The sequence below is a fragment of the Littorina saxatilis genome, linkage group LG3 (genome assembly GCF_037325665.1).
Source record: "Littorina saxatilis isolate snail1 linkage group LG3, US_GU_Lsax_2.0, whole genome shotgun sequence".
Classification (NCBI taxonomy): Eukaryota; Metazoa; Mollusca; class Gastropoda; order Littorinimorpha; family Littorinidae; genus Littorina; species Littorina saxatilis.
This window is the reverse complement of record NC_090247.1, coordinates 46,082,017-46,099,693: the sequence shown is the minus strand read 5'-3', so window position 1 is coordinate 46,099,693 and position 17,677 is coordinate 46,082,017. Positions and strand designations below refer to the sequence as shown.

Below are 17,677 nucleotides of genomic sequence, written 5' to 3'. Positions count from 1 at the left end.
TGCGCACCAATATGTGGGTGCATGGTCAAAACAAAAAACATCTACTACATCTACAATCAAAGTACACTGACCTTCAAGCAGCTTTGAACGGAGGGTACTGCCAATCGCGACAATACTCTTTTCGGTTGAAACCCCAACCTGTTTTGCTCAAAGTTGATGAAGTCGGTTTGCACGAAATGTTCACTGCAAATGAACCTGCTTTTGCCAGACACTTTTAAATGCGCACGCTTTGGCTGTGGAAACATCTCCCATTTTGATAACAAACTTAGGTTTTTGGTAGGAAATCTGTGGAAGGAAATGCCGCTTGTTGTTTGCGTGTTTTTGCAGTTTGCGGCTGCACACCTACGAGGCATTCTTCCGGACCCAGTTATCACTTTTACACATGCATGAACACCACGCTGGTTGAACCAAAACAAACACTGTGACGTCACAGTGAACCGACGTCACAGTGAACCAAAAATCACGTGACCACAACATGACCCCAGGCAGCTTGTCTTGGTTAGCCCACCAATAATAAATGTTCAATTACAACAACAACAACATTTTTAATAATTTTTAAAATATTTTTCCTGATATGTTTATAACATTTGGCATTCGATATTCAAGCTTTTGGAGATACTTCAAAACCTTGGACTTGTCCTTTAAGCACTTAACGGAAGTAAATTGCTATTTATGAGATTTGGGGAAGTAATATGTAATTTAATGCCAAAGTATGTGAAACCTCGGGAAGGCATGAAGCCCGCAAGGCCTAGGAGATAGACGTCAGCTCTAGAAAGGCGTGACCGATCTCCCCCCGATAACGAGTGATATCTGAGTAACAGAAATCAAAGTCCTCATCGATGGGAAAAAAGCTCATGAAAGAGCATAAGTGTTCCTGAAGTTCCTTAAACTACAAGCAGGTACACCAAAGTCAGTCAATCAGCTGTCCGCTGAGTGGAATTTCCCCAATTTTACCCTATCTTTCTCCTCTATTTTCTCTGTGTGTATGGCGATGGATGAAATAAAATTTATACTGGGTGAAAGTTTATTCTTTTGTCTTTTATTCTGTTCTATTCTTTATTAGTTTGATAGCTTAGAAATTGGGGAAATCGTAGTTTGAAAAAGTGAGGTGTGTGCCGCAGCGAAGATGGCTCCCGCGGTTGGGCCGGTCAATTTTACGATGGGTAGGTTCGCTTCTCTCCAAAGTGCATCGGGTGAGATCATCTAATCTAAAAATAACCACCAATGAATGAAAGAGGAGGTTGTGAGCCTCATTATCGTATAATTCATTGATCCATACTCGCGCGCTTTACAAGTAAAATCTGTGAATGAAAACTACTACGCGTTTTTTCTACTTGATTTTTTGAAAATACCATCGAAAGGAGCCCACCATGTGAAAGAACGCACCTTTTTCTTCAAAACTGTCAAGTTTGTTTAACTTGTTTCGACACTCACGCGACGTGTAGCCCGATCAAAGATGTGAAGTGTGAAAGTTTTCACGTCGGGTCAATGACCACAATGGCTGCCTGCGGCGAAGTGACCGAGCGTGACCCGTCACCACAACAATGCAGCGATCCGTCCAGTTGTTCATCCCCATTCACATGGGAGATGCTTGTTGGTCAGATTGAACTTATATTTTGTTTGTTTGCGTTGTTATTTTGCCCCAAAACAAACACTTTGTTCGTATATTTTGTCTTTGAAAATGGTGGTTGTCTGCCTGAAGAGATCGATGAAAAGCGAGCTGGGGTAGGGTGGTAAAGTTCACTTGTGAATTAACTTCCTTTACACTATGCAGCGTAACTTTACATTGCTTTTGTAGGGAATATGTTGTATTATTGTTTACGCAACTTTTTACTTGAGTATTGCATCTATATGTTGCCAAAAATGTCATTTTTTATTGGTCACGTGACCTTCGCAAATTTTCCGTCTGCCGGCAAGCGGACAGCAGAGTAGGCCTACTGCTGTTGCTGAGACCATCCCTGAGATGTAGGCCTAGGATGGAGACAGAATGACCAACCTTTGACTTTGTAGGAGATTAGATACACTATACAGCCTAAGGGATTTGATTTTTTTCTCAGGAAGGGGGGGGGGGGGGGGGGGGGGGGAGACTCAAATTTTTGTTGTTGTTGTTGTTGTTGATCAAAACATGAAGAAAGCAGAACTTTTGAGCAAGAAAATGTTCATTAAATAAACTGTTAGCCTGTCACATTATCCATGTGTAACAATCCAACATGAATGGCAACAACTACTGTGGTGAGGAATGATCTAACGTTATGTCGCTATTACAAAATGTATTATGTAATAAATACAAAAACATATTTCATGTTTTCAAGTCTTTTAAGTACTTTAGTTGAGTTCAGTGTTTAATGCTGATTCCAATGATACCAAAACCGTTTTTGTAGGTGAATTAGAACAGAAGTTATGAAAAATGCCAAAGTAGCATATTGTGCGTTATGCTGTGTATCTGTTAAATCCCTAGTAAAATCGCATGTTTTGCAGTTTTTGAGAGATGATTTCATACATTTCCTGACATCAGGTCCCTTGCAAAAAAATTAGGCTTGTTGTATGTTTTCAGTAGAAGTAATAAAAGTGAAATTGACACAAATCATGCATTTGGTTGCTTTAGTGTTGTCCTTCAAAGTTGCCTAATTTGCTAATTTGTAAAGTGTCCTAAAAGCGCGCGCTAAAATTAAATGATTAAAAAATCATAACTTTGGTTCTAATTGACATACACAAATGATTTTGGTACCATTGGAATCAGAATAAAAAGATCTATCAGAAAAAACTAACTTTGAAAATAATATCCTAACTTCAAAAATCACTTTGGTGTACCTGCTACAAGGGACACTCACCCTCCTATGAACCGAGGCTGTGAACCCAGCTTGATCCAATCGGTTTGCCAAAAGTAGGCTACTGCTGGTGCATGACCTGCTTTGAATGTCTACCCAAGCAAGACCGAGCGTATGACGCAGAACTGCTTTCTGCGTTAAGAGTCCAAGTCTAACAAAGACAAGCACTCATAATCCTCATGGATTGTGACAGAAAAAGCCAATGAATGACCATGGTTATGAACTGGCCCGTCGTTACCCGCCGAGTAAGTTAGACAAGAGTGCCGTAAACCGGCAGCCCTGTTGCCCTCAAACTGACTTAAAATACTTCTTGCCAAGGCAGAAGAAGTTAAAAGAAAGTCCGAAGGAACTCCTTGAGAGGACAAAAATGTGTGAACCCAAAAAGCCGACAGCTGTCGTGAATGACCTTCTCGCTACTTGAATCGAGAGTCTGTCATCTGCTTTCTAACCTAAGTAGAATGCTGATCAGATTCGAAGTAATCCTGAGTAGTAGCAGGAAACGACAAAACTGTTTCCCGATAAAAGAGATGGTCGGTGTGATCGGCGAAACGGAAATCGAAAAGTCCAACTGACCAAAAGTTATCCTCTCCAGTCCATGCATAAGCAGATGGAGATAGTACGAGAAAGCCGCGATTCTGGTTGTACGTCAGCAACCGAAAGTGCGGAAATCACGATGGCCGAAAACCTGGTGTGACATGAACAAAATGGCTGAAACCGTAGTGCCCGTAGGTCAGTCTGCTTGTAGGCAATTGACTACGTATCAAAAGCCAAAACAGAAATCAAAGAAAGACTGGTCGGCATAACCGGAAACCGGGAAGCCAACCTGCCAAAAGGCTCCAAAGACAAAGTGTCCTCAGGAAAAATCTGGAAGTTAATCTCGCTGCCAAATCAAGAGTCACCATGAGTTTGGCCGAAAAACCAGAACACGTCTGTTCATCGCTGAAAGACCGAAAGTCAGACGCGGAGACCGACGCAAGCCATATTCATAGATGCCATCACGTACAGACCCTCACCATCCGAGAAAGCCGAAGCGTAACCGGAAGTAAGATACAGGGCATCACTGCCCCCAACGACCTAGAACCCCGAAGGGTTGACGTCGGAAGTTGCGGACAGGAAAGAAAAAGTGCTACGATCACCTGGAACGTCGGAAGACGAACCAGAAGTAGCCGGAAAACCCCAGTGCAGAAGCACCCGCAACACCGTGGTGGTGCGAGCTGATGCTAATGCGTACGATCCTTCACTCGCTGAAGCAAAATCAGAAGTGAGAGACAGGGTACCGCTGCCACCAACGACCTGAAACCCAAAGGGTTGAAACCGGAAGTCTACTGGCAAAGAGTCATCATTCCAGGAACCATCATTGGCCGAAGCCGGAAACGATTGTCCCCCAGTACCGGAACCCCGTGCAGCCACACTGTGCGGAACCGGTAAAGAATGAACGCTACCACAACCCGAAACCGACGAAGCGGAACCGGAGGTAGCCGGCACCTCATTGTGCCAAATGCAGAAGGTGGTGGAGCCGCAAGATGAGAAGTGGCTGTCACCCCTTCTGCAAATATCTAGAAGTAACTTCAGCGGCCCAAAACCAATGGCCGAAGAAGTCTCTCCTCGACTCGAAAGGTAGACCCGACCTCAGAAGAGTCATCCCGATTTTCGTCAAAATCCGTACCGTCAACGACAAAGTTGTCCAACGTAGACTGATCATTCCTGGAACCATCATTGAACCGCGCCGGAAATGATGATCCCCCAGAACCGGAACCTCGTGCTGCCGCACTGTGAGGAACCGGTAAGGAAAGGTTGCTACCGTACCCCGGAACCGGCGAAGCGGAACCGGAGGTAGCTGGCAATCCCGATGTGTGGGCAACCGGAAACACAGCAGTGTTATGTCCGGAAGCCGACACGCTCAGTCCCCCACCATCCGCAACCGAACAAGCGGAAGTGAGGAACGGATTGCCGTTGCCACTAACAACCGGAAACCCAATAGGGTTGACGCCGGAAGTCGATGGCAGCGAACGGAAAGTGCCACTATACCCGGAACACCCGAAGGTGAACCAGACGTGGCCGGAAACCCCCTTGCCGATGCACCCGCGTGAGCGAATGCCAAGGCAGACAATCCCATACCCGAGGAGCCGGTCGTACTGCCAGGCTCAACGAGACGGGTAGGGTAACCGTCCCTGCAAACTACATGGATGCGGTAAGCAGTGAACTTTCCAAAAAACGTACCTCGTCGGCAGAACCCGACGGTAGAGGGAAAGTCAAGTCAGCAGAGGACACGGTAGCTGACGGCCGAAACATCGACATCGAGGCAGAGTCGCCGACTCCGGGTGGAAACGCCGCAAAGGCGGAACAAGCCACCCCTCTTCAAAGGTCAACATCTCCTGCATCTGTTCTTGACGCTCGAAACCAAGGAAAGAGCGCCAAGAATTCTTGACCTTCTGAACAGGAGACAAAGTAGACAAAAACACAATAAAGGGTCGAACGACCCGTAACGATTCTATGCTAACCTGGTCGAAAAACTTCCCGACCAGTAAAAGCAAGAGAATCCTTATTAGAGTGTGATTCCTTAGCCTAGCTAAAAGAAGATCTCTTTAGAAATTCACTTCGGCTTAAGCATAAAAAAAGACGAACTGCTCAGCAGGAAAACGAATGTCACCTGCCTGGCAGCGCTACGGCTCATGTCCGCCATGTTGAAAACTACAACTCCGTGAAGACGGAAACACCAAGTTTACAACACAATTACCAAAATGCAAATGGCGGCACAAGCTATAAACAAGAAGAAACTGTTACAGATAAGTCACTAGACTCAATCAATCAATCAATATGAGGCTTATATCGCGCGTATTCCGTGGGTACAGTTCTAAGCGCAGGGATTTTTTTATTTTTTATTTATTATTTTTTTTATTTTATGCAATTTATATCGCGCACATATTCAAGGCGCAGGGATTTATTTATGCCGTGTGAGATGGAATTTTTTTTACACAATACATCACGCATTCACATCGACCAGCAGATCGCAGCCATTTCGGCGCATATCTTACTTTTCACGGCCTATTATTCCAAGTCACACGGGTATTTTGGTGGACATTTTTATCTATGCCTATACAATTTTGCCAGGAAAGACCCTTTTGTCAATCGTGGGATCTTTAACTCTTACCAGTTTGCTCCCTTACCAAGCTTACGATGCCCCCCCCCCCCTGTAGTTTTCCACTGACCAATTATCTAATTATCAACAAAAAAAATTTGTTATTTTACATTGGATGGGTCGGACAGTGGATAAACTCATATGTAAGACACACTTTATGACAGAAACAAGCTGGGTTTTTGTTATAAGTTAGTTACAGGAATGCATTATTAGGCACACAAAAAAAAAAAGTCTGTTAACGGTAACATAGGCCAATAAAATAGGGTCGGCCGGTAGGTCGGGACTTTTTATTTATTTTTTTTTTTTTTCCCCCCAAAACATATTTCTAAGTTATTTTGCCAAAAAACAAAGACCTTTTTTTTTTTTTTCATTTTTCTTCTCAAAAAATGATATTTTTAAATTATTTTGCCAAATTTTTTTTTCTTGTTCTTTTTTTTTTTCCCCCCAAATGCCAAAAACAAGTCTAGGGTCGCGGGAAAAAATAGGGTCGGTCGGGATACCGTAAACAGACTATTTTTTTGTTTGTGCCTTAGGCATGCGTATGTCATGAAACGTCCAACTTTGAAATTTGGATGGGGGTATTCAGGTGACAATAACTTTTTTGTTTATCAGCAAAACTCTATAAAACTTTGCTATGTTATGTAAAATGAATGCCCAAACAGACTAGTTAGCAGCATATCTAAAATAAACTGAACACAAAAAAAATTTCTTCTTTGTGTTTGTCACGTGTTCCAAAAAATGGGCGTACAAATTTCAACAAAAATCATGTTGTCACCCCCATAACATTTTTTACCTTTAAAGATAGCACAATTCTCTTTGCAAATATGAAAAGCTTATTCATTTTCCTTTCATTTGATATATAACTTTCTATATTTCATTTAGAATATGACCCCAGATAGCCACTCGGCAAGTAGGCACCAACAGCACTGTAAAATATGCCCTAAAACCCCCGAACTGGTAAGAGTTAACGTGCACACCCCAATGTAGTGTACACGAAGGGACCTCGGTTTTTCGTCTCATCCGAAAGACTAGCACTTGAACCCACCACCTAGGTTAGGAAAGGGGGGAGAAAATTGCGGCCTGACCCAGGGTCAAACACGCAACCTCTCGCTTCCGAGCGCTAGTGCGTTACCACTCGGCCACCCAGTCCTTTAAGCTTAACCATAACAAGTCGCGTAAGGCGAAATTACAACATTTAGTCAAGCTGTCGAACTAACAGAATGAAACTGAACTCACTGCATTTTTACAGCAAGAGCGTATACTCGTAGCATCGTCAGTCCAACGCTCGATGCACAGGCAGTGAAATTGACAAGAAGAGCGGGGTAGTAGTTGCGCTGAGGATAGCACGCTTTTCTTTATCTCTATTCTTTTTAACTTTCTGAGCGTGTTTTTAATCCAAACATATCACATCTATATGTTTTTGGAATCAGGAACCCACAAGGAATAAGATGAAATTGTTTTTAAATCGATTTCGGAAATTTTATTTTAATAATAATTTTTATATTTTTAATTTTCAGAGCTTGTTTTTAATCCGAATAAAACATATTTATATGTTTTTGGAATCAGAAAATGATGAAGAATAAGATAAACGTAAATTTGAATCGTTTTATAAAAAATTTTTTTTTTTACAATTTTCAGATTTTTAATGATTAAAGTCATCAATTAATTTTTAAGCCACCATGCTGAAATGCAATACCGAAGTCCGGCCTTCGTCGAAGATTGCTGGGCCAAAATTTCAATCAATTTGATTGAAAAATGAGGGTGTGACAGTGCCGCCTCAACTTTTACAAAAAGCCGGATATGACGTCATCAAAGGTATTTATCCAAAAAAAGAAAAAAACGTCCGGGGATATCATTCCCAGGAACTCTCATGTCAAATTTCATAAAGATCGGTCCAGTAGTTTGGTCTGAATCGCTCTACACACACAGACACACAGACACACAGACACACACACCACAACCCTCGTCTCGATTCCCCCCTCTACGTTAAAACATTTAGTCAAAACTTGACTAAATGTAAAAAGAAAGACGAACTGCTCAGCAGGAAAACGAATGTCACCTGCCTTGGCAGCGCTACAGCTCTTGTCCGCCATGTTGAAAAGCACAACTCCGTGAAGACGGAAACACCAAGTTTACAACACAATTTACCAAAATGCAAATGGCGGCACAAGCTATAAACAAGAAGCACTGTTACAGATAAGTCACTAGACTTAAGCTAAAACAACAGTACGAACTGCTCGGCGGAGAAAGGACAAAACTTGTCTGAGTGAGCAACTGCTCTCGTCCGCCATTGTGAAAACAAAACGAACTCCGTGAAAACGGAGAGAGACATTTTCACCAGTGAACAGTTACAATAAACAAACGATGTAAACAAGAAAGATCTCACCAACAGCTTAGCCTTCCACACAGGAGGCCAAAGGCTGAAAAGCCTAAAGAAGTACAAACACGTCTGAACTCAAGCATGTTGGAAGTCGGGAATGATAAAACCGGCGATATGTACCGCGCAGGTGCGGGCTGCCGGTGAGGGGAGGTAACTACCAGGGCCTTGACTTCAAGGCTTTTTGTTTTGGGAGTTACCTCCCCCTGTTACCAGGGTCAGTACTTCAATGTCTAAGCATCAAACGGAGGTTAATGCTATATATGTGAGTTGGAGTAAGAATATGTGATTTAATTTATAATATTGCGTAAATTGCGCTTGTTGTATTGTTCCATTTGTACACTTTTCTAGATAATAAATAAGTCTAATAAACTATTTTATAGAAAAGTGATCCCATGAAATTGGCTCTATTATTCGTCTGAATGGTTTTCATTGTCACGTAAGTCGTCATTTCTTCTCGCAATCATAGCCTTTTTAGGAAGATAAGCTAACCCGGTAATTTTAGGTGAGAGAGGATAAATTATGCGATAGATTAGAGGTGCATGCACTAGGAGAACGAACACAACGCGAGGTAAAAACTAGACATAAAAGTGAGTAAATAACAATTGCACGCACGAGACATTAGATCTGCAGAGCCAAACAAAAGACGTTGGTTGTTTCTTATCTACAACTCTCACGGTTTTCCGCCGGGTCAACAAATATACAATCTTCATAATAGGAAAACTGCTACAGTATTATCCCTTTAAGCTGCAGCCAGTCACTTACCTGACATCATGAAGATCAACTGTTGAAATGCCCTTCAGATTCAAAACCAAAGAATAACTGAGAGTAAATGATGTAACAGTACATTAGACAAAAAGCAGGTGATGAGATTTTCTCGATTTTCTTCTTTTTGACCAGGTTATTGTCAACGAGGTTGGTGAGCATGGTATTTCATAACAGCGGATGGTGCCTCACTAGAGGGGTCTATTTGAAGACTATTCCATGTATTTATTTAGCAATTTCTTTCGGAGAGAGTTTGCATTTGCACTGTCACCTCCCTATTTCAAGGTTGTGTTTTGATTTAAAAATTTATAAATATCAGGGCCAGGTTTTCATAGCCTACTTTTTACCTGTGTAATGGTGTATGCCTGCTCAGCAGTGCACTCAGACATGCTGGTGGGGTTTGACAGAGCGAAAATTATGGGACGCTCGTTGTGCTTGCCCATGGCAGCTAACACATTTTCTGTGAATGCACCAGGGCTGGCTGCTGCACCTGTAAAAACAGATCATGCTCAAACTTCAACCAGCATGAAGAAAAAAGGAATTAAAAAAAAGAAAGAATAATACTAAAGTATAGTGAAATGAAAAAGAAACAACGAAAAAAGAAAAGTAAAAAGAAAAGGTACAGTAAGTTAATATAGGTTTAGGATGTGGACCCTTTTTCTCCACCGCTCATTCAACCCCCTCTCCTTCCCGCACACATGACCTGCCACTTATGCTGTAAGCCAGAAAAAAAAGAGTTATGTACCCACTGAAATGTATTATTATACAAGAATATTTTGAAGTAAATGTGTGTGTGATTTAACTGTCAGCAGTTTTTAGTTTTTGAATCTAACTCAATTTATAGTCCAAATGAAATGAGAAGCTCAAACACTATTGCAGCAAAGCAATCTACCAGTCTTTCTAAAAATAGAAGTCCTCGTTTGTGTCTAGAAAAACTTACTTTGTAGAATGGAAGCGCATCAAGATGTGGGATATACAAGCAGTGAGAAGTAAGTAAGTACATGTATCACAAATTATCTATCACAGTGGAGTTTTGTATTTTATTAAAAATCACACAAAAAAGGATTAATAAAGCTATGGTCAAGCGACAGACTTATGGCAAAAACAAAAAACAGCCCACATAAAAAAATTTTACCGATCAAAACGGTTGGTTTGATTTCGTTGACAATCTCTTCCAGGTCTGTCAAGTGCTTGAAGGGCTTGGTAAAGGGTTCCTTGTGATGGTTTATTCCCCCAGTGGGTCTGTCCTGATCACACAAACCACATCATCTCCATCATCCTCTCAGTTTCACACAACCACTGTTCAAAAATTTCAATAATAAATTTTCATTTGATTAATATACTTACCCAACTCACATATAAGCATTGACGCAGTTTTAGATGCTAAGAGCCTGAAAAACGCTATCCTGTCAAGGGAGTAATCTAAAAAAAACAAGAAAAGACGCCTAGCTGTTGCTAGGTATACCTGAGTTACTTCCCCTATCTCGTGCGCACACACCCATTGGTTGGTATACACACGTGTACTAGTCATAAAGACATTTCATAGAATCCAATGGGAACGTCCCACTAGTCCGAGGGTTCACTAGTCCGAGGGTTCACTAGTCCGAGGGTTCACTAGTCCGAGGGTTTACTATAGACGCTCTCTTTTCCAGTTCGTCCCACTAGTCCGAGGCTTCACTAGTCCGAGGGTTCACTAGTCCGAGGGTTCACTAGTCCGAGGGTTTACTATAGACGCTTGATTTTCCAGTTATTATTCCGCCCCTTAAAAGGCGGTATATAGGTTTCACTGTGTCTGTCTGTCTCTGTGCGTGTGTGTGTGTGTGTGTGTGTGTGTGTGTGTGTGTGTGTGTGTGTGTGCTTGTGTGTGTGTGTGTGTGTCCGCAAATAGATATCCGATGTTTGAGAACCGATTTCAATGAAATTATGTGTGAGGCTGTAGTACAACCCAGGCTCGATCCTCTCCATAATTCAGGTTGGTGGGATAACTAATTGACCCTCAGTCACGGGCAAAAGGAAACCCGAGGTGCTATATAATATGACTAAAAACTGTAGGCAGTTCGATCACGTAATTGTCCAGTCGGGGCGGTATCCTGATAAATTTAATATCCTGTCTTCAGTCAAAATATATTGGGGGAAATAGTCTGAGATTTCTTCAGTCAAAATATAAAACACCACATTATCTTTTTGAATGAAAACAACTCAGTGTTTTTATGAGAATATTCTTCGATTTGGTTCCCAAAGCAGTGAAAAACACACGCACGCACGCACGCTTACGCACATCCACACACAAAATAAAAACAAATCAAATTGAATATCCTTTGTTCAAGCGTCTATAGTGAACCCTCGGACTAGTGAACCCTCGGACTAGTGGACCCTCGGACTAGTGAACCCTCGGACTAGTGAACCCTCGGACTAGTGGACCCTCGGACTAGTAAACCCTCGGACTAGTGGACCCTCGGACTAGTGAACCCTCGGACTAGTGAACCCTCGGACTAGTGAACCCCTCTCAATCCAATAGTTAACTAAAATGCAGGGATGGATGGGAGGGTATTAAGTATGTGAGTTGAGTAAGTATATTAATCAAATGAAAATTTATTATTGAAATTTTCAATTATAATTACATATTCTTACTCCAACTCATATAATATATAAGCAGATTGCTAATTAAGGAGGTGGGCTATTCACAGTTAAGCTATAACCCATTTCTGTCCTATGGCTGCTCTTGCGGGGAGAGACATGTAGCCTTCGAGATGCGTACTGAGAAAGTCACGCATATAAGATTGGCTGATGACGTCATTCGGCATCATACGCCCAGACCCCCTATTGCCAAAAGAAGGCTTCTTCGGGTAAGGGCGCGAACGACTGCGACCCCTACCCGACTAACTAGTCTTCTGAGACTTGTTAGAAGAGTGGGCAGAAGTCGAGCTGCTACGACTTTGTTGGTGCTGTTAGACTGCCAGTTCAGACAGCTTAACGAACTGCAGATCTTTGGCCTCCTGCGATTGTTTCTTGAGCGCCTCAAGGGACTGAGGTCCCAACAAAGCCTGCTCGACGAAAGGAGAGATTCGCAGAGATTCGATTGTAGACTTTTCTGTGAGTTCGAACCCTTCAACAAAGCTTCGCGTCTCCAAAAAACGTTTGCGCGTAAAGCTTGGCCTGAAATTCAGATTTGACCAATCCTCTAATTTCTGGTATAAGAGATGTTAGAATCGACGTAACCAGCGTGTCTGATGCCGGAGGTGTGATGGTAGATGAAACATTTATGGCGATGAAGAAATTAGGACAACAAATGAAGTTTGATTATCATGGTCGGTGACCGGAACTACAGTGTTTGATTTGCCCTTTGTTTTCTTGGGCGTAGTAGAGCCCTTGACTTCTACCTGTTTCTTGCCCTATGTTTTGATTTATCTGGGTCGGGCATTGTTGTTGACAAAATGGCTGAAAAAATGGCTAGCTGAAAGTATCAACGAAACGTTAAGTACATTTTTGGCTGAAAATTCGTTAGCTGACAATCAAATATAAACACCAAAGATTAGAAAGGTCTCACCAATAAGGAAGAGAGGGTTGACAGGTGCACGCCGTATAAACGGTTGCGTCGACTGAAAGCCGCGGGATCGGTTGCATCGACTAAAAGCCGCGGGATCAGGACACGCGAGGTGAGTTTCTCCACAAAATTACAAATCTCTTCTCTTAATTAGTAGATTATCATATAACTTTTGTTTACACTTTAAACTTAGGTGTTGTAGCATCACATCATCGATTTTTTTCATTGATTGCATTTACGTGTGAATGTTGAACTGTGATTATTTACACTTGTTCAAGCGCATTTTTGTAAATTTTGACTTTCAACCTTCACCACCAAAAATCAAGCTTTCGGACAAAGCTACAGACAATTAAGATGTAATCAATGATTATTTATTGACCATTGGGTTAAATTTTATTAGCTAATGTTACATGGTTACTTCATATTTTACGGATATGTAAAGACACCAAACAGTTTGACGGTTGCACACCATGGAAGAGCATGGTTGCACATCGCGACAATATTTGATTGCCAGCGGTTGTGCACCATGGGACATTGTCCTTCTTAATTGGCCAGTAATCTCTTGTTTTGTTATGTTTTTATAGCCCCCCCCCACCACCTTTAATGCCGATGTTTTGTGGTTTTTTTACGATCCGATAACTCCAAATTTTGCTTCTCTGCAACCCCCAACCCCCACGGTAGCGGGCTACCACCCCCCACCGATCCCGGCAGAGAGGGGCCGGATCCGCCCCTGGAGAGAGAGAGAGAGAGAGAGAGAGAGAGAGAGAGAGAGAGAGAGAGAGAGAGAGAGAGAGAGAGAGAGAGAGAGAGAGAGAGAGACGTAAGTTGTAAGACATTTTATTGCATAAACAAAGTTCATTGCAAGGGGAGGCTATGGGGGTGAGGGTCAACAAGTTAGTATGTATACATAAGAAATTGCAAACATATTAAATGATTAGAAAACAACCTTATATACAAGCCTGAACACAATCATTATCTTGCCTTTTCGTGTGCATGTAGCACGTGATAATCTTAACAAGACCACCGAGGTGAAAATAAAACTGTAACAATAAAACAACGTTGACCCAAAAAATGAAAATAGCTATAATATACACACTTAAGTAAAATCAAATAATGTACATGCATTAAACAGTCAATGTTCTTTGTCATTTATCGAAAATTTTTAATTAACTCTTTCCACCCGTAGTCAGTTTCAGCCAAGCTCTCCTCAGTCACGCAGTCAGAATTTGCACTAACAACCCTTGCACACGTAGCATTTTGGGCACTTTTCAGATTTTTTTTACTACCCTTCAATATCAACAAAATTAATCATGTTTGGTACCATAACAAACTTCAATTCAAGAACTTTTAAGGAAAAATACTTTTATACAGATCTGTGATAACAAGCACTAACCCGAACAATGTAAAAAACACACCCAAATTGGGAAAAAAATCAACACATTTTGAGAACACCGACACTGTTTGCTTTGAAGTAAAAAAGAAGTAAAAAGAGATAAATAAAACTTTCTTGACATACCTTTTTGTTCCTTGAAACTTGAGATGCCCACACATATTCAGAAATCACCACACATCCACACAAAACACACCTAAACATGTCAGCATTACATCACCATTACTAAACATAAATCCTGAGTTCTGAAACTGTTCCTTTTTTTTTCTCCACTAGCTGCACTGTCTTCACACCACTGTAACTCATGGTCTTCTTCACTCCTTGTCAGTTTTTTCCCTCCAGAAGAAAATAATTATAACTGAATATAAAATGAAGAGTAGTGTGTTTATAAGCAGTAACACACACACACACACACAAAAATGAAGCACTTTTTGATTCAGAAAAAAAATCACTGTCAGTGTCACATTATTCACAGTCTCCTACACTATCCACACTGGTTCTACACGGTCTCCTACACTTTCCACACAGGTTCTACACATATGATTTCTTGGTGTGGTAGTCCTCGAAGCAAGGGGCAGGACACAGGGGGACGTCACACAACATGCACATGAAGTGCGTCAGCTGACGCTTGTTCTTCATTGTGCCCGCAGCAACACCAGTCGTAGCAGACCTTGCAGTTCCTGCGAGGCTTTGGCACACTGTCGCTGGCAGGGATGACGGCAGGGAAATGCCGACCTTGTAGGCGGAAGTTGGGGAGCCTCGGGCCGTCGTTGGCTGCTGCAGGAGGGGCCACATCGTAGACCGGAAGATCCAACAACAGGGACTTGATCATCCTATCAAGTGGCACCTTCCTCAGCCCCCTGGCCCGGCGATGTTTGTTGAGGAGAATCATCGCCTGGATGGTGCAGAGGGTGAGGAGATGGAAGAATGGCTTCTTCCACCACTTGATGGACTTCCGTCTCATTGGAAAGTATGCGATCAGCTGATCGCTGTTGTCCACTCCGGACATGTTTGCGATATAGCTGATGACAGCTAAGGGTTTTCTTTCCGCTCGTAGCGGCACTGCACCATCTGCAGCTCAGGCTTGTGCATTGTGGAGCACACAAAAACATCCTTTTTGTCTTTCCATTTGCAGACCACAACACGTCCTTTGCGGCGGAAAGCAACCTCACCTCGTCGCAGCTCAGGGAGGTCGCGAGGCATTGTCACCCTGTTTTTGCGCACTGTGCCGCAAACCATAGTCCCCTGGGCTGCCAGGTCAGCACAGATCTTCGGTTCACAGTAGTAATTGTCTATGAACACTTGATACCCCTTGTTGAGGAGGGGCTGCACCATTCTCATGGTCACGTCGTAGGGCCGGTTGCTCACTCTGCGGTCTGCGCAGAACATTTCAATCTGGTGAACATACCCGCTCTCGCTCTCACAGCACTCGTAAAATTTGAAACCCCATTTTGTTGGTTTGTCTTTCATGTACACGCGAAACCGGGAGCGCCCCTTGAAGGGACACATCGCCTCATCCACGCACACCTGCTGCGTAGGTGTGTACACTTCCTGAAATTTCTGCTGCAGATGGCGCAGGAACGGCCGCAGTTTGAAGATCGGATCATGATCTTCGTCTCCAAACGGAACGTACTGGGCGTTGTCGACGAGGTGGAGAAACGCCAGTATTGCAGAGAATCGCTCTCGTGGCATGAGTTGAGACGCATACGAAAGGGTGGACAGACCAATAGTCAGCAATCTGAGGCTTGTGCACAAGCCCCATGTGCAGACAGATGGAAATAAAATTCTTCACATCTGCGACTGTCACCGGCTTCCATGTTGCAAAGATGGACCGGGGTTCCAGTGGCCCCTGCTGGCGCTTGTCTGCGATGCAGGATGTTGCGTAGCGGTTGGTCTCCTCCATGATGTGGCGCAGTATGTCGTCGTCCATGAACAGCCGATAGAAGTCGATGGGCCGCGAGTCATCATCCATGTCAATGTGCAGTCCTGGCACACCTGTAAACAAAATAAGAAGAAAAATATGAACACACTGGGGAAATTTTTTTCTTTGCAAACAATGTTTGCTTTTACTTTCAAATGCAATTAATTTTTTTCTTTGCAAACAATGTTTGCTTTTACTTTCAAATGTTGAAATAAGTAATAAGTTGTTTGATACTTATTTTGTGTTTTTTCTTAGCTTTGGCAAAACTATTCTTTTTTCAAGTATCAAAAAGTTGAGCTGATGGAACTTTGACACTGACTGTGGAAAATGGTAGTGAGACTGAGTGAGAGTGGAGAGAGAAAAAAACAACAAAACTCACCAGTAAATGTTGGAATTCGGGGAAAACCACGCAGGTTTTGGCACCAGATATCTTCTTCTTCATCTGAAGATTCGTCAATATCAGTCTCAGCATCATAAAGGTCGTCAATTTGACGATCTTCTTGCTCATCTCCCACCTCCATCTCGTGTTCCGCGTTCCGTTCCTCTTCGTTTTCGAAGTCAGAGTCACCAACTTCTTCGTCTTCTTGGTTGTTTTCTGGAGCCACATCGTTCATCAAATCGTTCTCATCTTCTCTTTCGTCTTCTTCCCACCCATCTTCATCTCCCTCGTCTTCGGAACCACTCTGTAAGCACTGTTCTAGAACTTCTTCGAAAGGCACAACGCGATTTCTTCTCCGTCTCTCCGCCATGATTTTCAAATGTGACGGACGGAATTTACCGAGTCCAACTTTCTTTGTTCCAAGGCATCATTCGGCAAACTTCGGAAACGTTCATTCAAGGGAAGTAACTAAGTTGAAAGAGAAATGGTTCCTGAACACAATGATATGAATTGTTTCCCCTAGACCGAAGTGGTTTCGTCTCACGATTTTTTCAAAGTAGTAACGCTCAGACTTGAGCGTCTCGTAACCGAACGAAGCGATGCGAACGCTCAAGTCTGAGCGCCGCGTTGGCTGCGGAGGTCACAAGCGACGCTCATATATGAGCGCTCCGTCGAGAAAAAGTAAAATTTTCATTTGATTAATATACTTACCCGAATCACATAATAGCATTGACGCAGTCGAGATGCTAAGGTGTCTGAAAACGCTATCCCGTCCATAGTATAAGGGAAGCAACCCAAACAAAAAAGTAGCAAACTTGCCACCTAGGGTTACCTCCCGTAGCGTGCACTACGTCACAGCATAGACCATTTATCCTGGACCGCCAACTAGCTCTCTCTCCGCTCTTTCTCTCTATTACGAGGTAGCGGCCCCTCGCATTTAGGAACGAAGAGAGGTACAGAAAAGCGTGCTATCCTTCTCAGCGCAACTACTACCCCGCTCTTCTTGGCCTTTCAGAAATCAGGGGGATGTCATATCCGGTGTCGATTGTAAACATGGACGAAGTTGCCGAGGTAAGTTCTGAAAATGCTAAAATAAACTCAGCTAAAGTGCATATGGAACATGTTTTTCGATGAGTTTTGTTAAGTTTAGTTTGGAGTTTTGGAAAATCCAGTTCATTGTCACCTCCCATTGTCACAAATAACTGGAGCGTGCTTTCTTTTCACTGTCTTTCAAACCGGACGCGAAGCGCCCCTGTGAAAGTCGAGCGTCGTAACCTCGAAGGGTCACGTGACGAGTTGGCGGTCCAGGCTATTTGGTCTATGGTCACAGCTAC

At 42.8% G+C, this 17,677-nt stretch overlaps 3 protein-coding genes across 4 annotated transcripts in view; all 3 read right to left on the bottom strand.

Annotated features, from left to right (window-relative positions):
• LOC138960789 (NADP-dependent malic enzyme-like) overlaps positions 1-17,677 on the bottom strand; it is a 120,784-nt gene that overhangs the window by 55,574 nt on the left and 47,533 nt on the right. For both annotated transcript variants that reach the window (XM_070332439.1, XM_070332440.1), the window contains exons 10-11: positions 10,245-10,356; positions 9,457-9,599 (exon numbers count right to left, since the gene is read on the bottom strand). In XM_070332439.1, the coding sequence (XP_070188540.1) occupies positions 9,457-9,599; positions 10,245-10,356 (255 nt within the window). The remainder of the gene's footprint in view (positions 1-9,456; positions 9,600-10,244; positions 10,357-17,677) is intronic.
• LOC138960934 (piggyBac transposable element-derived protein 4-like) lies at positions 12,538-15,697 on the bottom strand. Its single transcript, XM_070332565.1, has 2 exons — positions 15,216-15,697; positions 12,538-15,114 (listed from the first exon to the last, which is right to left on the bottom strand). The coding sequence occupies exons 1-2, from the start codon at positions 15,550-15,552 to the stop codon at positions 14,636-14,638; spliced, it is 816 nt and encodes a 271-aa protein (XP_070188666.1). The 5' UTR covers positions 15,553-15,697; the 3' UTR covers positions 12,538-14,635.
• LOC138960928 (histone-lysine N-methyltransferase SETD1B-like) lies at positions 15,774-16,912 on the bottom strand. Its single transcript, XM_070332563.1, has 3 exons — positions 16,344-16,912; positions 15,814-16,038; positions 15,774-15,781 (listed from the first exon to the last, which is right to left on the bottom strand). The coding sequence occupies exons 1-3, from the start codon at positions 16,711-16,713 to the stop codon at positions 15,774-15,776; spliced, it is 603 nt and encodes a 200-aa protein (XP_070188664.1). The 5' UTR covers positions 16,714-16,912.